Source organism: Mytilinidion resinicola (genome assembly GCF_010093595.1).
Source record: "Mytilinidion resinicola strain CBS 304.34 unplaced genomic scaffold BDZ99scaffold_4, whole genome shotgun sequence".
Taxonomy (NCBI): domain Eukaryota; kingdom Fungi; phylum Ascomycota; class Dothideomycetes; order Mytilinidiales; family Mytilinidiaceae; genus Mytilinidion; species Mytilinidion resinicola.
Genome location: NW_022985440.1, coordinates 50,585 through 68,887, shown reverse-complemented (window position 1 = coordinate 68,887; position 18,303 = coordinate 50,585). Strand labels below are relative to the sequence as shown.

The 18,303-nt window shown below is 52.4% G+C and overlaps 7 protein-coding genes across 7 annotated transcripts; 5 read left to right on the top strand and 2 right to left on the bottom strand.

Annotated features, from left to right (window-relative positions):
• The first annotated feature begins 1,240 nt into the window (after positions 1-1,240).
• Positions 1,241-2,406, top strand: BDZ99DRAFT_436054 (uncharacterized protein). The gene is made up of 5 exons (XM_033717520.1): positions 1,241-1,369; positions 1,434-1,476; positions 1,528-1,576; positions 1,636-1,782; positions 1,838-2,406. Exons 1-5 carry the CDS (start codon positions 1,345-1,347, stop codon positions 2,189-2,191), a joined length of 618 nt encoding a protein of 205 aa, XP_033580633.1. The 5' UTR covers positions 1,241-1,344; the 3' UTR covers positions 2,192-2,406.
• A 94-nt stretch (positions 2,407-2,500) lies between these two features.
• BDZ99DRAFT_516321 (putative 40S ribosomal protein) lies at positions 2,501-3,103 on the bottom strand (the record flags this gene model as incomplete). The annotated part of the gene is made up of 4 exons (XM_033725065.1): positions 2,501-2,636; positions 2,696-2,798; positions 2,897-3,024; positions 3,081-3,103. 4 exons carry the CDS (start codon positions 3,101-3,103, stop codon positions 2,501-2,503), a joined length of 390 nt encoding a protein of 129 aa, XP_033580632.1.
• A 443-nt stretch (positions 3,104-3,546) lies between these two features.
• On the top strand, positions 3,547-5,977 carry BDZ99DRAFT_436048 (CBS-domain-containing protein). Its single transcript, XM_033717519.1, has 4 exons — positions 3,547-3,835; positions 3,898-4,771; positions 4,821-4,915; positions 4,966-5,977. Exons 1-4 carry the CDS (start codon positions 3,665-3,667, stop codon positions 5,815-5,817), a joined length of 1,992 nt encoding a protein of 663 aa, XP_033580631.1. The 5' UTR covers positions 3,547-3,664; the 3' UTR covers positions 5,818-5,977.
• Positions 5,978-6,345: 368 nt separating this feature from the next.
• On the top strand, positions 6,346-10,150 carry BDZ99DRAFT_436043 (ARM repeat-containing protein). The gene is made up of 5 exons (XM_033717518.1): positions 6,346-6,563; positions 6,622-6,844; positions 6,897-7,078; positions 7,127-9,624; positions 9,679-10,150. The coding sequence occupies exons 1-5, from the start codon at positions 6,381-6,383 to the stop codon at positions 9,884-9,886; spliced, it is 3,294 nt and encodes a 1,097-aa protein (XP_033580630.1). The 5' UTR covers positions 6,346-6,380; the 3' UTR covers positions 9,887-10,150.
• A 363-nt stretch (positions 10,151-10,513) lies between these two features.
• Positions 10,514-13,380, top strand: BDZ99DRAFT_495316 (HET-domain-containing protein). Its single transcript, XM_033723367.1, has 2 exons — positions 10,514-11,111; positions 11,171-13,380. Exons 1-2 carry the CDS (start codon positions 10,793-10,795, stop codon positions 12,937-12,939), a joined length of 2,088 nt encoding a protein of 695 aa, XP_033580629.1. The 5' UTR covers positions 10,514-10,792; the 3' UTR covers positions 12,940-13,380.
• Positions 13,381-13,437: 57 nt separating this feature from the next.
• Positions 13,438-15,014, bottom strand: BDZ99DRAFT_485835 (uncharacterized protein; the record flags this gene model as incomplete). Its single annotated transcript, XM_033722736.1, has 5 exons — positions 13,438-13,884; positions 13,942-14,355; positions 14,410-14,576; positions 14,629-14,794; positions 14,901-15,014. 5 exons carry the CDS (start codon positions 15,012-15,014, stop codon positions 13,438-13,440), a joined length of 1,308 nt encoding a protein of 435 aa, XP_033580628.1.
• Positions 15,015-16,949: 1,935 nt separating this feature from the next.
• Positions 16,950-18,202, top strand: BDZ99DRAFT_459443 (uncharacterized protein). The gene is made up of 2 exons (XM_033719166.1): positions 16,950-18,100; positions 18,154-18,202. Exon 1 carries the CDS (start codon positions 17,054-17,056, stop codon positions 17,753-17,755), a length of 702 nt encoding a protein of 233 aa, XP_033580627.1. The 5' UTR covers positions 16,950-17,053; the 3' UTR covers positions 17,756-18,100; positions 18,154-18,202.
• The last annotated feature ends 101 nt before the right edge of the window (positions 18,203-18,303 follow it).

The window sequence follows — 18,303 nt, the reverse complement described above, 5'->3', positions numbered from 1 at the left end:
CTTTTCAGCTAAGGGACTGTCGGCAATATGTTGCTGTGCTTGCTTCTACTCAAACTGGCATAGAATACCACTCAGGTTGCAACACTACAACCTAGGATCAACAACTCATATGCCAGAAAGCTACTCTCCGAACATCAGCTGTAGAGAACCCAGCTGAAATCTCAGCTGTAGAGAACCGAGCTGAAGCCTCAGCTGTGCAGGGCTCATCTGAACTTACTAGCGCGCCACCCTGGGGGTGGCCCCCTTCCTTCCCCTAGTATATATACAACTAGCTAGACGTCTATAGAAATCAGAGTTCACATCAATTTCAACCTAAGTATACCCTCTACCAGTCTCACTAGCTCTGTTCGGTTCAGTATCTGACCCAGGAGTACTAACCCTAAATAATCAGAGTCTAAAGGAAGCATTTGTATAGGTGCAGTCCTTTCCCCTTAACAAAGCTACATTCATCAGTTTTAGGAAATGTTCCACTCGTACTTAGTATGCCAGGATTTTGGCATATTCCAAAAAGATGAAAGAAGTAGTGAGGCAAAACCCGGTGTTGAACGACATGTCAACATTATGCGGTGCCTCCGTCGCAAAGTACGCGCTACCCGCGGTCTGCACACTTTACCCATGGCGACAGGTATGGTACACTCAATGCACTTGCACCTCGAGTCCTGGATGTGGCACATGCTGTGCAACAGACAACAAGGGCGCTGTGCTTAGTTCCCATTAATGAGATTCGGGGAATCGGCGAGGTCGCGGGGGAGGCAATCCCCAGTGGCCATCTCGCACTCATACCAGTATGCATGTCGCCGTTAGTGATGGCCTGATTGTTATCAGAAATCTGGGGTGTGTATGCCAATGTTCCTATCTGATAGTTGGTAATAGCGTGAGGAGACTTCAGACTGTTCAAAATGACAAATTTTACATCATTTTTTCCGAACTTTGACAATATAATGAAGCACTTTTGATAATAATTCGAAAGTGTGCATAGGTAGATGAATGTTCTCACGCTGTAAGGATGAGATTTTGAGTGTTGAATGCTGTTGAAAGAGAAGTTCAGTCAAACATTGCTTTACTGTACCTTTCATGCGGGAGTTCCTGATGTCACTTTCCGTCCTTGGTAGATCACTCGCTAGTTTTCCTGGGAGTGATGTTTTGAATAGCGGATGATACGTGGCCCACGATCGAGGAGTGAAGTGCCAAGCCCCACCACATTTAGGATCGACAGACTTCAACCTTAGCTTAGCTCGCAGCTTCTCTCCACCTACGTAGCATTGAACGCCTCCACTCTCTGCTAAATATCCTCATGTGCCACTTATAGCTGTGCGCACCCGGCACCTACACTCTGATCCAGGCATGCGTATCCGAAAGCCTTTCGCAGGTAACGCAGCTACTTCAACACGCGCGGCACAGCTGCAGCCTGCAGGATGCTAATGGTTTCTCAGGTGGCTTCGTTGGCCTATGTTTGATCGCGGGGCTCGCTGGACTGTACGAGTTTGACCAGTGGACAAGTCTCTGGCTATGCTAACTCCCTGACAGCTCGCCCTCTGAATATGCCCAACTCCCAGCGTACAAACAATCCGACAAGGTATATGACGGCGTAGACCTGATGCGCAAAAGAACCCATCAAGCTAACCACATGCTCAGGTGCTGCACTTCCTCACATTTTTCGTCCTCACGTTCCTATTTTACTGGATCCTCGAAACAAATCGTCGGCGGGTGGTCCAATTCACATTCCTAGTGTGCACAGTTGCGCTGGGGTTCGGCTCAGAGGTAGCTCAAGAAATCATACCAGTATGTTCTCGGACTACATAAGACATACTATAGCTCAATGCTGACTATGACATAGAATGGCCGTAATTTCGACTACTATGACATTTTGGCCAACGCCCTTGGGTCCGTTTCCTCTCTGGCCATCTGCAACTGGTACCACAAGCGAATGCTAGAACGGAAGCGGGCCGCTCGGGGGTATAACGCAGTCGCAGGCGACGAGGATATCGAACTTGGAGAGGCAGTCGTAGACCAGGAATCTGGTGTCATCAGGCCCACTCCAACGGTCGAAGAGGAGCTGGATAATTGGGACGAGAATGCCGAAGACTGGGACGAGAGTGAAGTCAATGAAGCAAATGGGGGCGGCAAGGAGACGCCGCCTAGCAGTTCTGGGGATATTGGCGTCGTGGATGCTAAGAAACGGCCTGATTGAGACGACACTACAACACGAATTGCTATGATAACGTGTAGGTTTATATTGACTTTTCAAGGATACCATATCATGTTCATATCTTGCACAATCACCACATGGAATGTTTGACGCACTCATTCTAGCTGGTGACGCCGATGGCTTTGTTGTTTTTGTGAAACATAGAGCATTCGCCTCGTTTGACCAAGGCTTCGAAACCATAAGTCGTCATGCTTGCCAGTAGCTCCGAGGAATTCGTAATCCCTTTATAACAAGTTAAAAGTCCCCGCACGGCCCAATGCTGCCCCGACACCTTCAGCCATCATTCCTCCCTCAGGTAGCAGCCGGCGCAGCTCCAGCAGCAGCTGGCCTGGCGTTGGCCTGTTGCGGGTTGACCTTCTTGCCATCCTTGTTGTATCGGACACGTGGTGGGGGAGCGCGGTTGCGGCGGCCTTCTCGCGAACGGACACTATTAAGGCTGTTAGACGTCTCGAGTATGGCAAGGGATGCTCGGAATTGGAGACGCACCGGACGATCTTGCCGTGGATGGCGCAGGAGACGCAGTATTGCAGCTTCAAGTACATCTTGGGGACGGTGTACTCGGGGAAGACAGAGGCATCGGAAATATCACCTGGCAGACTTGTCAGCGACCCACTCGACCAGATTTTTGCGGCTCGTTCGGCGTGGTTTCCAACGCCGGAGTATTCCCAAGGTGTCAGGGCGACGTACGAATGGCAGCCGATTCGACCATGTTCCGGATTGTGAATCTCTTTATTGCCTTGTCCTTGGGAGTGCAGCGAGAGCAGTTCGAGCAGCGGATCGGCTTAACGTGACCGCGGCCCTTCTTGTTGCGGCCACTGGAATTGCAATTAGTCTCTCGTCCATGATCGCCGCAGGTGGGGGATTCTCGTACTTGGACGCTCGCTTTTTGACCATGCTGGGCAGATTCTATTGCGTTGTTAGCGCAAGCTCGTGGAATTTGAGCCTGTATCATAGCAGTACCTTTATGAGCGTGGAATCTCAGCGGAGTGATGAGGGTCGGTGGTGGCGGCAGCAATATCTCGTTGCATGGAGCCGACGAGGTCAAAATCGTTGTGGGCTCGTCTGCCAAGCCGCTAGTATCGAGATCCCGTGACCTTGAATCGGACAATGCCTCAGGCCAAAATGACCCTGTCAACCGCGGTGCGTGGACGGTTCACCTGACGTCCGTGAAAAGGCACTGCATTGTGTTTATACCATTCACATAACTCTCTGGCTTGCGGGCAATTTCTATAAATCGTTTGCGCGTGTGGCAACTTCTAAAGCTTCACACCACCTGTACAACGTCGGCCCTTGCCAATCCGCCGGTTGTTTTTGCTTTGCCTGGTAACCGGGTGCCAGGGTGGTGCTTGACCTTACCGCTTCACCCGCTCTCGAATAGGATCGCTTTCATACACCCCTCAGACAGCAAATTCCTGCGTGCGCTGGCATTTGTTGCATCTCTGTTTCACCTTCGCCATGTCTGCCACCGGCACGTACAGGAGCACGCCCAAGGCCCGGGGACAGGTCCCTTTTACCAACAGTCCCTCGGGCATCCCTCGACCAGCCCTCGAGTCCCACACAACCCAGAGCGATGCCGGCACGTCAACTCTCAGTGCTAGTCGGCAGAAGCAGACCAAGAGAGATGAGGTATGTGCTCCTTCGATATTGCCCTCCTTTCGCTGTCCTACGCAGTGCTAAACAGTGCAAAGGCCATCCGGAGAAAGATTGAGACGGACCTCAATAAAAAGAAGAACCCGTCAGGACGCGTCCGTCCCACGCGAAAAGCACCTCCAGGAACCGTCCTTGCCCTAAAACCGAGTCCTGCCCTTCAGATCAAACCCTCGACTACTGTTGCGGAAGCCGCCCAATTGATGGCAGCGAAGCGTGAAGACTGCGTTCTTGTGACAGACGACGATGACCGGATTGCGGGAATATTCACAGCAAAGGATCTTGCCTTTCGAGTTGTCGGGGCTGGTATAAGGGCTCGTGACATTACTATTGAAGAGATCATGACCAAGAACCCCCTCTGCGCCAAAACAGACACCAGTGCAACCGATGCCCTGGACCTCATGGTCCGGAAAGGATTCCGCCATCTCCCTGTAATGGACGAGAACCACGATATCTCTGGCATTCTGGATATTACGAAGTGCTTCTACGACGCTATGGAGAAGCTGGAGCGAGCATACAGTTCGTCTCGGAAGCTCTACGATGCTCTCGAGGGCGTACAGGCCGAACTCGGCTCAAGCCAGCCGCAACAGATCATACAATATGTAGAAGCTATCCGAATGAAGATGTCTGGGCCAACATTGGAGTCCGTCCTGAATGGACTACCACCAGTGACGGTATCTGTACGAACATCAGTCAAAGAAGCAGCTACGCTCATGAAGGAGAACCACACGACGGCGGTGCTTGTTCAAGATCAAGGTTCCATTACCGGAATTTTCACAAGCAAGGACGTGGTTTTACGTGTCATTGCTGCTGGCCTTGATCCGGCAACCTGCAGTGTGGTTAGGGTGATGACGCCTCATCCAGATTTCGCCCCCATGGACATGAGCATTCAAGCAGCTCTAAGGAAAATGCACGGTATGTCGCTCTACGGTACTGCCAGTGAGTTATATGCTAATAGTTATAGATGGCCATTACCTTAATCTTCCCGTAATGAGCGAAGCGGGCGAGATAGTCGGCATGGTAGACGTCCTAAAGCTCACTTATGCGACACTGGATCAGGTATGCTACATGTTGATTATATGCTAGTTCCAACGCTAAATTCTGATCAGATCAACAATATTGGCACACAAGGAGACAGCGAAGGTCCTGCCTGGAACAAGTTCTGGCTGTCACTCGACAATGAGACCGAGTCCATGATGTCTGGCGAAGGGGGTAGCCGATTGCCTCACACGCCCGACGCCCGATCGCTGATGTCGCCGGATCTGTCGCGTCCAGGCCATATGGATCGTGGAGACAGCGTGCTGCCCAATGATTCTGCGTCTCATCATGGAGATTCCCCTGAGCACTCGGCTTTCGCTGGTGCCCAGGCCATCGCGCAGGAGGATACACCATTCCCGTTTAAGTTCAAGGCGCCCAGTGGTCGGGTCCATCGACTCCAGGTCACCTCATCTGGAGGAATCGAAGACCTTATCTCCCGCGTTGGCAGCAAGCTAGGCGCGGAGGTCGATGCCATTGGCGGTCTCCCAACTTTTGAGGAGGGCAAGCTTTCCAAGTCGGGATTCGCTCTCAGCTACCTCGACAACGATGGCGACACTGTGTCCATCACCACCGACCAGGATCTGGCCGAAGCAATTGATCTCTCCATTGCGGCTCACCGAGACAAAGTGGATCTCTTTGTTCATGACCCTGAGAAGGCACCTATTCAGGTCGTAGCTGAGCCGCAGCCTGCATTAGCCAAGCCACCGACTCCCCCGGAGTCGGTAATGAAGGAGCGCAAGAAATTCTTCGACGAAGAAGAGGAGGCTGCCGAGCGCCATGCCAGACACCAAGCCTCTGCACCAACTAAGCCAGAAGAGGTCATTGCGGGTGTGCCAAACGAGCTCCTCCTACCCGGTGCCATCGTGACGCTGGCAGTCGTGATTGTGGCCGTCTTCGCGCTTGGCCGCGCCTCGAGCCGGTAGCGTTGTGGAGGTGAATTCGTCTTGTGATATTCCAGTAGTGGCTAGTTGTTAGAGCGGGTTATTTGTAATTTGATATCCTAGGCGTGGTAGGTCGGCGGCTCTGGCAGCGAGCAAGGTGTACTCTAGATCTATAGTCCCTAATCAGCCGTGAATCTCTGTCTCTAAGAGCCGCTTTTTCATGCTGTGAATGCTGTGAGGCGGAAGCCCATGTAGAACTAGTGAGACCAATTCAACTTCTGACGACCGTTCACCCGTGGACCACTCACGCCGCCTTGAACGCGACCCGGTCCATGGTTATTTCTCGGCGAGCCCCCACCAAAACATTTACCTTCCCGCACCGCACACCTCTTGCACACTCTCTCGTGAACTGCTGCAGCCTGCCGGCGTGTTTGCAACCTGCCGTGCTGGATCCTCTCCGCCTGTCGCCGGGCCATTCACCGCGTCACAACGTCACCGCTTGTCTCCCTTGCTAACTGTAAATCAAAGCCTTTGTGCGCCGCTTCAGGACGAACCTCGCAGACAACACCTAGCCACACCCAACTCGACCTCGCCAGAATCCCACCATGTCTATGCTTGCCGCCGAGGTGCACGCTGCGCTGAGCCAGCTGCTCAGAGGTCTCCAATCTCCAGACAATGTGGAGCGCACACAGGCAGAGGAGCTTCTCAACACAGAATGGGTAGCGAGTCGGCCAGAGATCCTACTTCTAGGCCTGACGGAGCAAATACAAGGCCAGGATGACCCTTCGGTGAGGACACTACACTTCAGAAGCGCAAGGAAAAGATGCTGACTACGTGTGCTATTAGACGCGTTCATACTCCGCAGTCCTGTTCCGGCGGATAGCCACGAGAGCACGAAAGGACCCCAACTCCAGCCAAACCAGGGACCTATTCTTGACCCTCCAGCAGGGCGAAAGGGAAGCAATTCGCGCGAAACTGTTGGCATGTCTGCAGTCGGAATCGCTGCCTTTTGTGAGGAACAAAATCGGAGACGCCGTAGCGGAAATTGCGAGGCAGTACACAGATGAAGGTATGCCATTCCTCTCGAATACCTACTCGACATATTGCTGATACACCCATTGCCCCAGGAGAGCCTTGGCCAGAACTACTCGGAGCTCTGTTCAGCGCCAGCCAATCGACAGATGCTGGCATGCGCGAGACCGCCTGGAGAATATTCTCAACTACCCCAGGAATAATAGAACAACAGCACGAGGATGTTGTGATAACAGCTTTCAAGACCGGTTTTAACGACGCTGATACTTCGGTAAGGAAACTAAGACATCCTCGAGTGTGTTCTGCTGATAATTTCAAGGTCAAAATCGCCGCCATGGAAGCATTTGCGTCCTTCTTCCGATCTATCACCAAGAAGAGCCAGCCAAAGTACTATCCCCTTATCGGCGAGATTCTCAACATCCTTCCACCAGTCAAGGAAGCTGGAGATGCTGATCAGATGACGAAGGCCCTAATTGCGTTGATTGAGCTGGCAGAAGTATCTCCCAAGATGTTCAAGCCCATGTTTAGCGCACTCGTCGCCTTTAGCATTTCCGTCATTCAGGACAAGGACCTTGGAGATCAACCTCGACAAAACGCGCTGGAACTCATGTCCACTTTCGCCGATTACAACCCCCAAATGTGTCGCAAAGATCCAAATTACACCAACGACATGGTCACTCAATGTTTGTCACTGATGACCGATGTAGGCATCGACGACGACGATGCCGAGGAGTGGAACGCTTCCGAAGATCTGGACATCGATGAGAGCGACATGAACCATGTTGCGGGAGAGCAATGTATGGATCGACTCGCCAATAAGCTAGGCGGCTCGGCTGTATTGCCTCCTACGTTCAACTGGCTTCCTCGGATGATGACTTCCTCAGCATGGCGGGACCGACACGCAGCGCTGATGGCTATATCTGCGATATCAGAAGGCTGCCGTGACTTGATGATTGGGGAACTAGACAAGGTGCTTGATCTTGTTCTACCTGCCCTGCGAGACCCCCACCCTCGAGTACGATGGGCCGGCTGTAACGCTCTCGGACAGATGAGCACAGATTTTGCTGGGACTATGCAGGAGAAATATCACCAAGTTGTCTTACCGAATATCATTCCTGTGTTGGAGTCCGTGGAACCCCGAGTTCAAGCACATGCTGCGGCCGCTCTCGTCAACTTCTGCGAAGAAGCCGAAAAGACAGTTCTCGAGCCATATCTGGATCAGCTTCTCAGCCATCTCCTCATGCTCCTCCAGAGCCCGAAACGTTTCGTTCAAGAACAAGCACTATCAACAATTGCTACAGTTGCTGATTCTGCTGAGGCCGCCTTTTCGAAGTACTACGACACATTAATGCCCCTCCTTTTCAATGTCTTGCGAGAAGAGCAATCGAAAGAATACAGACTGCTCAGGGCCAAAGCCATGGAGTGTGCTACACTTATTGCACTTGCCGTTGGGAAGGAGCGGATGGGCGCCGACGCCATAGCCCTCGTCAATCTCCTAGGCACGATCCAGCACAACATACAAGACTCCGATGATCCACAAGCCTCTTACCTTCTCCACTGTTGGGGTAGGATGTGTCGTGTCCTCGGTCAAGATTTCCTCCCATACCTTCCAGCAGTGATTCCCCCCCTGACCGAGCTTGCTGGAGCCAAGGCAGATATCCAACTTCTCGACGATGACGAGCAGGTGGCGCAAGTTGAGCAAGAAGAAGGCTGGGAGCTTGTTCCGCTCAAGGGCAAAGTCATCGGTATCAAGACTAGTACCTTGGACGATAAGCATATGGCGATCGAGCTCATTGTGATATATGCACAAGTGCTTGAGGCTGCTTTCGAGCCCTATGTCAACGACATCATGGACAAAATTGCCTTGCCAGGGTTAGCCTTTTTCTTCCATGATCCTGTCCGCGTGGCATCGGCGAAGTGTGTCCCACAGCTCCTCAATGCTTACAAGAAGGCCCACGGTGGTCAATCTCTGCAGCTTGGCCAGCTTTGGGAGCGGACTGTCGACCGTGTGCTTGAAGTCTTAAGTACGGAGCCAGCCATCGATACACTCGCTGAGATGTATCAATGCTTCTATGAGTGCGTTGAAGTCATTGGCAAGGGCTGCTTAACTTCTCAACATATGGCAACGTTCATAGAGTCTGCGAAATCAGTATTGGAAGATTACCAGACTCGTGTAAAGCAACGCCTGGAAGAGCAAGACGAAACCGAAGATGGGGAGGAAACTCCCGAAGAGATCCTGTTCGCAATCGAAGACGACCAAAATCTTCTATCGGACATGAACAAGGCTTTCCATACCATCTTCAAGAACGAAGGCACCGACTTCCTGCCTCACTGGGAAAAGCTCCTTCCATACTATAACCAAGCTATCGTCAACCCAGACCCAACTCAGCGCCAATGGGCAATTTGCATTTTCGATGATGTGCTAGAGTTCTGCGGTCCCCAGAGCTGGACCTACAGTTCTAACATCATCCAACCTCTCGCCGATGGCATGCGAGACGACGTCCCCGCAAACCGGCAAGCGGCCGTGTATGGAATTGGTGTTGCGGCGCACAAAGGAGGCGAGGCATGGTCTGACTTCGTGTCCGCCAGCTTGCCAATGCTCTTCCAAGTCACGCAGCGTCCCAACGCCCGGGCGGACGACGACGTTTTCGCAACAGAAAATGCCTGTGCGAGTATCGCTAAGATCTTGCACTACAACAGCTCGAAGGTCGCGAATGTGCAAGGTGTGGTCGCTGCATGGATTGACACTCTCCCCGTGACAAATGACGAAGAGGCAGCGCCCTACGCATACTCCTTCCTCGCCCAGCTAATCGATCAGTGAGTCACTAGCTTGAAATCCAGTTATAGAAAAATTACTGACTTGTGATGTAGACAAAACCCTGCTGTCATGGCTCAGGCAGCCAAGTGCTTTACCTTTGTAGCATTAGCACTGGAATCTGAAACTCTGCAAGGGCAAACAGCCACCCGCATCGTTGGCGCCGCCAAACAACTCGTCACAACCGCCGGCTTGGACGCAAACCAGCTCCTCGCAAACCTATCGCCAGAGACACAGCAGACAGTGCGAGCTTTCTTTGGCTAAACGGCATTTTCTAGCTCTTATACCCATCTTAAGCAGCGGCCGGGTGTCGAGATGAGTTGGAAACGAAACTTTGACGCATTGACGAGTGATGTCGGCTGGGTGGGGTAGACGGATGGGTCAGGTCGGGTCGGAGCATCTTTGGGGTCGGGACGGGCATTCTGGAATGTTTTTCTGCGATTTCCTTTCTTTCCCTGCACTAAACTGAGCTTAGACTACCGATCTTAAATCTTGAACAAACTCTTCTCCGGTGTGGTTTCCAGCTGGTAAATACTAATTCTGCGTCCAGGGCTTCAGTTGAATAGCTAATTAATTAGGAGTTTCGACAGGAGGCCAAGTCTTTATCTTCCACAGATTTTTCCTTTCGTATTAGATTAGAAGTATGTGTTCAAAATCTCCGGCCCTACAACGATCGCAACTTCAATGCATGTCTTTACAACTTGATTTACTCCCCGAAGCAATTTACATCTTGCCCAATTTCTGAAAATGATACTGGCGCCCTCCCGGACGTGGCAGTGAGGTCTTGATTCTACCCAAATCTATCAGCCTGAATCACAGCGTTTGGAGATGTAGGTAGAAATCGTCCAGATTCTGAGGGTTCGTTGCAGCAGCTCCGGACTTTACAAATTGACCAAAACATAACGTCGAGGCTAGCGGCCTAATTCAAAACGCGAGGGACATTGCATGTCCTCGAATGCCGAAGATTCTTACTGGAGCACCTCCGGACGTTACTAAAACCGTCTCAAACCGCTGATTCGTTCATCCTGATGCACCTCGATTGGCTAACATCACGCAAGGCTGACTGGTAGGCAGCTAACTTCAACGTCTTGTCGCCGCATATCTATCTCTTAGACATCGCATAGCCTCTTCGTCCTCCATCGATTCCAGCTCACATAAGAAACTTCTGAAATGCTTTGCGAACACTGTGAAGTCTTTAGCCGAAACTTTACGCCATCCAGAAAGGTCAAACTAGTTTTACATGAAAGCGCTACCACATTACTGTGTGGATCGAGATCAGCGTGCCATCTGTGTCGGATCATAACCACTCATCTTGGAAAGAGCCTACAGAACGTTGGCGAGGAAGATACAGCTGTGGTGGTCGAGTTTGCTGGTGATGATCTACAGTTCCTCGTTTGGTTGGAACCCAAGAAGAGTAAGGCTGAAGCAGCCAAAGAAAACGTCAAGATAGAGAAGCTTCGTTTCGGAGTTCAAAGTCCTATCCTCCCATGTTAGTTCTGCGATTGGACGATCTAATTCCCAGATTGGTATGCTGACAGCCTATGTTAGCAACTGTTGCAGAAGCCTTGAGTTCCAGTGTAGAAGCAGAAAACTCAAGCACAGGCTCTGACACTACCTTCAAGCTCGTTGATGCTTGGATCACCGAATGTCTACAAAATCACGACAGGTGTCAGAAAACACAATCTGGAAAGAGTCCATTACCAACTCGGGTCGTAGACGTCGGCCCTCCTGACGGCTCGCAGCAACCCTTCCTGTACGAGCCTAGTAAGCCACAGTATGGCCGATATATCGCATTGAGCCATTGTTGGGGAAAGCATAAGCTCCTGAGGACCGGGACAGGGAATCTAGCCCAGCATAAAGTGAAAATTCCGATATCTAGCATGTCTAAGACTTTTGCAGACGCTGTTTCAGTCACTCGAAAACTACATATCCGATATATTTGGATAGACTCCATATGCATTATTCAGGATGATCCGGAAGATTGGGGGAGAGAAGCTGCTCTCATGCACGGTGTCTACCAAAACGCCATAATCACGATTGCTGCGACTCACGCACAGGACGGCGCCGCCGGGCTGTTTGCTGCTCGAGATGGGTTTGCCGTACGCCCCTGTGAGCTTCCTCTCGCTCATGGCCTAGCCGATGAAAGAGCTGGGGCGACCTTCGTTTGCCTTGACAAGATGTCGCATACTTGGGTCATGAGTGTACTAGCGACTCCTCTTCACAGCCGTGCTTGGGTGTTACAGGAACAGCTTCTATCAAACCGGTTGCTCTCCTACGAGAGCGATAGTGTATCTTGGAGGTGCCAGACCATGCGGTTCTACGAGAAACTCCCACTGTGCGAACCTTTAGAGACCTTCATCAATAAAAGAAGGTCACAGCAAACCGCGTGGAAGGGTGACCCGAGGGACATAGATGCCCAGGTAGCAGCGCTTCAAAGAAGATGGATCACGTCTCCAACAACAGATAAAGGCGACGAAATGCCGCTCCTATATGCAGCAAACGAAAGCAAACCTGAGTGGGACGAGCTAGTCTTGGCTTGGTCTCGCATCGTCGAGGACTTCACCGAAAGAGGCCTCACCTGCAGCAGCGACCGGCTAGTGGCCATCCGCGGTGTATCTGATGCCGTCTCCCAGAACTCCAACCTCAAATGCCTTGCGGGGATCTGGTCCATTTCTATGTACAAAGGCCTTCTCTGGTGCACATCGGGCGTTCAACGACGCACCGGAGTCGCCCCAACGTGGTCCTGGGCGTCCGTGGACGGAGAAATTCAGTGGCCAGGGCTTTGGTCACACCACACGGACCGGCTCGCTACTATCGTGGACGTGGAAGAATCAGGCACAGCAGCTCGCTACTCGGGGGCCATCACGCTAGAAGTGGATATGAAACCTGGGATGGTGGGATTGCGGGATTCGGACAAGAGCCGCCGCGTCTTCCTTGCCCTATGCCCGTCTCTCTGCGAGACTACCTCAAGCTGGCGCTTCGATAGCGAAGAGGAGAAGAGCTTCGTAGCTGTAACTTCCGACCTTGAAGCGCTCGGAACCCCGGTATCAAGGGATATTGAGCTTCCCATGCCTGGAACGGTCGTGTGGTTTGCGGTAATTGCGATAGGCCATCTACATGGCCAGACTTATGATACACAGTTTATTCATACTCTTCTACTACAAGAAAAGGGAGAAAATACTGGAGAGTTTCACCGCGTAGGGTTTGTGTCGTGGAAGAATGAGAGCTGGGATAAACCGGAGACGTTGTTTGACGAGTTTCAAACCGGTGGAAAAGTCCTACCAAGGTCCAAAAGAGCGACAATCAAGATCGTATGAGACTCCATATAATGGAATGAGGTGAGTAGTTTGGTGGCAGAGTGGTGCCGAACATTTTTCTTAGACTCCTAAAGCTTCCAGGCGGAGTTCCGAGTAGCACATTCAGATATCATTTAATTGATCGAAATTTTGAAACGTTCAATCATTTACGATTCGATCGCTCTATCGCTGTCAATAACAGCAATAAATGTGTATCGTGCTTGGCTACAGAGGTCAACTCCTAGCCGTGATCCAACCAGATTTTTAGACTTTTGTCTCCTAGCTTCCAAAGTCAGAGATTCATCGATACAATCCATAGAATAGCAAATACCATTTTCCCACCCAACTCCGCGGTCTATGCAAAAAACATTCTCCCCCCACGTTGTGTAGACGACTTGAATCCAGTCAGCCGATCTAAGGTATCCCCCAAATTCAAAAGACTCCAGAACTCCAACCATGAGCCAGATGGTAGGTAGCATGCAAAATAAATGTATCCCAAACCAAAATCGCTTTTTCAACTCATCTTATGTCGAGTTGAAACGGTTTAAACTTCCCGCCGATTGCACCACATTGCGGACATCGTGAAATGCGTCCTCGGCTCTGTGCGCTTACTAATACGTCTACACAATCTTGACAGAGTCCACATATGCATTCTGTACAAGCATAGCTTTCCTTGAGAATGGATAGTCGTCGACAAGCTGCACAGTATATTTGTACAGGTTGTAGGAACATGGGGGAAGAATCTGATAGACCCTGAGCTGTCATGTGGAAATTTTGCCCTGACTGGATTGACTCAATAGACGATTCGACGGAAGGGAATGGTTGGAGATCATTGTGTTCCGGTGGCGGCGGCGTCAGTGTCTTCTGCAACGGAGATGCGGTGTATGATTGGAATTGAGACGCAACGAATGGAGGCAGAGACGCTCGGTTAAGCATGTGTGGGGAGTGGTGGGGCGAGCCAGGTATCTGGGAATTATGGTCAGATATAAGCTTTCAACGGGCAAATAAACATGTATGACTTACAGGTGTAAGATCTCGGCTGTCCTCTTCAGTTGCTGAAGCTGCTGCATCGATCAGATCCTCCCACCTCTTGCCATATATAGCTGCAGCTGTTTGTGGTTCGGCAGAAAATGCCTTTCTATCATGGCTCATTCTTCGAGCGTGCTCTTTGGATTTTGTTCGTTCATGCTTTGGCTTGCGAGCATTCTGCCCCACAGAGTTCTTGCGGGGCCGATTAGGTTTTATAGAGCGAGGAATAGGAGGGAGCGTCGATGAGCGGCCAGGAGGTGACCGCGCTAACGACGAAGGCAATAACTCGCGCTGTAGTGCAGCTGAAGTGTAGTATGGTTCGTCAGCATTGAAGTGTTGTTCCTGTGTGACGGGAGCGAATCGCGCTCGAGGCTTATAGACCTTCGACTCTGGCTCAGAGTAGGCGTCCTAGAGCAGCAATCGAGTTAGGGGAGTATAATCAGTGCTTGGGAGATTTCTTACTGGCTCGGAGTCCCAATCGAAGTCTGGGCGGTGCGTGTGTAGTGCTGCTAGGGCTGCTGCTGCGCTCGCGGCGGGTAGCAGCGAACCTCGACGCATCTCGTCCGAGGTCCGCGGCGTCGTGGAGCTGTAGCCATCGTTGTAGAAGGCATTGATGTCGTTGGCGTAACCTTGCTTGCTTGTCAACCGTCTGGCAGTGTTGATAGGAGGTCAAATACGGACCTGGCGGGCCTCCGGACGACGCATTTGGCGGTGGGGGGGGAGGTCGCTCCGAGGGTGGAGTGTTGACCATCAATGTGAAGCTCTCCTCGGTGGCCGGCAGCTTTGAGATGTAGTGCTCAGGATGCGCCCGGCGGATGTGCTCCTGCATGGAGCGATATCGTTTCTCCTGCGCGGCACAGATTGGTTACTCCAAATGCTTAAGGGTCATGCTTGAATGCCAATGACGTGCGAAACAGCAGAAAGCAGTGGAGGAGCTTTGAGGGAGCACTCACGCCGGTGCAGCGCTTCCTACAACCCGAGCCATCGTGGTTCTTCAGCGGACACACGACAACGTTGTTCTCATCCGACACGGAGAAGGAGGAGGTCAAGGAGGCGCGAGGCGGCATAGCAAAGCTTGCTGCCGCACGGACGGCCCTGTGGCGGGGCGATGCAGTGTGAAGGCGAGGATGGTTGCAGGACGGCAGATTGAACGGCACAGCTCGCAGGAGCGGACTCCGGGAGCTCAAGGGAGGGTGGATGGTGCAGCACAGGCTTCAAGCTTCAAGCTTCAAAAGGAGCCGGGAATGTGGGCAGATGGTGAGGGGAGAGGCGGACGGCTTGGTGGGGTAGGTTGCTACCGGGGGTTCAAGCTGAAGCTCCAGCGCGCCCAATTGCCGTCGACAATTAGCATATTCAGGCCTGCTCAACACCATCAGCTCTGTGTGCGAGCTGTGCCTGGCAGCTGTTTCAGCGCGGGCTACTCTTCTGCCTTGAAACAGTATCCGTGCCGCCCTCTGGCAGTATCGCGGGTTCAGCGCGAGATGCGCCTGGCACGCATCTTGAAAGAGCAAACCAAGGCTCGAGGACTCCGGGCTCCGCCGAGGCCACGTCCAAAGTCGGAGCTACCGTGCGCCTGGGAGACAAGCTTGTTGGACGCCTTGCTATTCCTCCCTCGCACTCGTAGGACAGCTCAAAACTGGACCGTGCACAACACTTCAACACCCTTACCCGTTGGGATCAACTTTCTGCCGTCGAACCTCGCAGATAGCTAGGTCGCCTACTTAGGTATGTCCAGATGAAACCTCAGCAGTATGCGGTGTTGGGGCGTCAAGATAATTCTCAGTGACCATCGTCCAGTGAGCCGGCCGACTTCGTCAGCACTTGTCCCGTCTCTGCGTCCTAACTAATGTGGATGCAACATTTGTTTGAGCCTGGGCACACAGTTAGAGGGGCTCCGCAAGGGGCGTGCATTAGCAAGTTTGTGGTGACTTTGTGCTTTCATGGCGTGCATGGGTCGCTCCAGAGCTGACGAAATGCATGTTAGCTGAGTTTTGAGTTGCGCATCGGCGTGGAGGGTTCAGCTGAGTCGTACCTCGGGAGGCAAATCTTGGAACGCTGGACTGTTGAAACAAGCTGCTTGGAGTACAAGGGTAACTTGGCGCTGGGTAGTCCAGTCCGTGGTCCTCTGTCCGCCGCATGCAGGCGGCCATGATGAAAGCACGGCAGATGCGGCCAATCGTGGTGGAATATGGTGCCGGGATGAGGTGTTTCGTTGTTTTGGCCAGCCGATTCACGACTGCGGCAGAAGGGGCAGCCATTGAGTCCGTGAACCGCTTGGTGAGGTTCAATGAGGGTGCCTCCAAAGCCGATGCTGGACTCGACAGCGAGGAGGTCGAGATAGACTCAAACAACCCGGAGACGCGGCAAGGCGTCCCCAAGACTCTGCGGCGGGCGTCTTTAAGGCGGGAGGCGTCTGTTCGTCAGCATGCTGAACGCTGCATATTTTTAACCTTGATCTCGCGCCGCCCTGCTGCTCGTTTCCACTCCCCTCTTCCGGGCGTTTCACATCGCCTCCAGCTGCCGTCCCGCCGGTGTGGCGCCCAAAGCCTTCATCCCCGGGGCTCCAGATGGCAAGTGGACGCTGCATCTCCAGCCCTGTGTAGGCTCGAGTGTCCCTTTTTGTTGCCCCCGGCCACCCTCTGCCTTCACTTATCCCCTCTCTTCCCTCCCGCTTATCTTCATGGCCTGTTGCCTACTCCTCCAGTCTCCCTCTGCGTGAGAAGACATGTCGTTAACTGTGAAAGCCTTGAACGGTGATACCAGCTTCCTCCTCACGTTCTCGCCTCCTGTTGCACCGCTCTCGTCCCCGGGTCTCTTTCCTGGATCTTTCACTCTGCTCATAGACCCGTTCCTGTGCGGCTCAGCCAAGATCCTCAGCTCCAAGTTCTCCATATCAAGGCACATAACCAAGCCATGTATAGAATCTTTGACGGAGCTCGATCAGGAGCCCGATATCATCTTGATCTCTCAGGATAAGCCCGATCATTGCCACGAGGAAACGCTCCGCCAGCTCTCGCCAAACTGCCAGTCGACTATACTTGCGAGTCCTGCTGCTGCAAGGAAGATCCGAGGATGGCAGCATTTCGCCCCAAATCAGGTGCTCTCCATGGATAGATTCTCAGAACCAGACCAGTCTTCAATCTTTCGTATGGCGCTACCGGCCTTTTCTCCGAGAGGCTCCCCAGGTGAAGTTACCGTCGCGTTCATGCCTGCTAGAAGGGATATATCCGGCTTGCATAATGCGGTTGGCGTCACCTATCGACCGCCGTGTAGTGTCCTGTCTGCCTCTCTAGGATCGTATATGGACCTACCTCCGACTCCACCAGCATCACCTCGTTCACCGAGAACCATCTCAGCAGGTCCTCGTACCATCGTGCCATCCCCATACAATGACAGAGAAAAGACCTTGTCCGTTTTATACTCTCCACACGGTGTATCCTACGAGATCATCCGGCCATACGCATCATCCCATCTCGTCTCCGAGTCCGCCCTCCCACTAGATCTCCTCATGCACTCGTTCGACCGTGTAACCAACCCAATCTACCTCGGGGGTAACATCGCAGCCGGCTCGCCTGGTGGTGTTGAAATCGCCCGCAACCTACTTGCTAAGGCGTGGATCAGCGCTCACGATGCCGACAAGATCAACAAGGGCGTGTCCGTAAAGCAGATCCGGATGCGGAAGTTTGGCCTGGATGAAATCAAGAGGATGCTCGTCGGCGGAGATAAATTGCCGGGGCCTAGCGTGTCTATCCAGACGAACGTCGTTAGTCTTCATGCAGGCGAGGAGTTCCGCATCAAGAGGGGATGAGGCAAGAAATCTACGGCTGCGTCGATGGACGACGCCAACCCAACATCCTTTCTTGATTCAACAGCATGACCAATGATACATCAGGCAAGACACGGATGCATTGATGAAATTTACATCGTAGTATGGACCGATCCAACCCGTCCAACCCTTTCATCCCATCATCCCAGTCGTCCTGACCTCCACCACTCCAACCATTTCTACCAGCAAAAGACACGGTGTTCTACTTCATACTCCCCGACAAGCTGAGATGTACAATGAAAAATATGGTGGTTGCTTTATGCCGAAGCAAACGCGCAACCAAGCGCCAGACCACGCAATAAACCATTGCACAAGAGGCACCAGAGGGTGAGTCTGATGTGCGTGGTCTGAGCAAAGGAATCGAACCTTAAATGTCGCAGTCTCAGCTGCCAGAAGGCAGAGAGAGGCGGTTGTCACGCGATTCCCCAGGGTAGACGCGGAACGTGCCACCGGCACGACCGATCGGCATCCTATGACCAGACGTGAGGGAGCGCTGGGGATGTTAGCAGTCGTGATGATGATGGGGGGTG

What these genes read in the sequence shown, in the direction of transcription:
- BDZ99DRAFT_495316 (XM_033723367.1), top strand. Translation starts at nt 10,793, where the DNA reads ATGCTTTGCGAACACTGTGAAGTCTTTAGCCGAAACTTTACGCCATCC. An exon ending in TCAAAGTCCTATCCTCCCAT is followed by an intron (nt 11,112 to 11,170) that starts GTTAGTTCTGCG and finishes AGCCTATGTTAG; the next exon opens with CAACTGTTGCAGAAGCCTTG.
- BDZ99DRAFT_436043 (XM_033717518.1), top strand. Translation starts at nt 6,381, where the DNA reads ATGTCTATGCTTGCCGCCGAGGTGCACGCTGCGCTGAGCCAGCTGCTC. An exon ending in AAGGCCAGGATGACCCTTCG is followed by an intron (nt 6,564 to 6,621) that starts GTGAGGACACTA and finishes GTGTGCTATTAG; the next exon opens with ACGCGTTCATACTCCGCAGT. An exon ending in TTAACGACGCTGATACTTCG is followed by an intron (nt 7,079 to 7,126) that starts GTAAGGAAACTA and finishes GATAATTTCAAG; the next exon opens with GTCAAAATCGCCGCCATGGA.
- BDZ99DRAFT_459443 (XM_033719166.1), top strand. Translation starts at nt 17,054, where the DNA reads ATGGATAGATTCTCAGAACCAGACCAGTCTTCAATCTTTCGTATGGCG.
- BDZ99DRAFT_436054 (XM_033717520.1), top strand. Translation starts at nt 1,345, where the DNA reads ATGCGTATCCGAAAGCCTTTCGCAG. An exon ending in TATCCGAAAGCCTTTCGCAG is followed by an intron (nt 1,370 to 1,433) that starts GTAACGCAGCTA and finishes ATGGTTTCTCAG; the next exon opens with GTGGCTTCGTTGGCCTATGT. An exon ending in TAGCTCAAGAAATCATACCA is followed by an intron (nt 1,783 to 1,837) that starts GTATGTTCTCGG and finishes ACTATGACATAG; the next exon opens with AATGGCCGTAATTTCGACTA.
- BDZ99DRAFT_436048 (XM_033717519.1), top strand. Translation starts at nt 3,665, where the DNA reads ATGTCTGCCACCGGCACGTACAGGAGCACGCCCAAGGCCCGGGGACAG. An exon ending in AGCAGACCAAGAGAGATGAG is followed by an intron (nt 3,836 to 3,897) that starts GTATGTGCTCCT and finishes AACAGTGCAAAG; the next exon opens with GCCATCCGGAGAAAGATTGA. An exon ending in CTTATGCGACACTGGATCAG is followed by an intron (nt 4,916 to 4,965) that starts GTATGCTACATG and finishes AATTCTGATCAG; the next exon opens with ATCAACAATATTGGCACACA.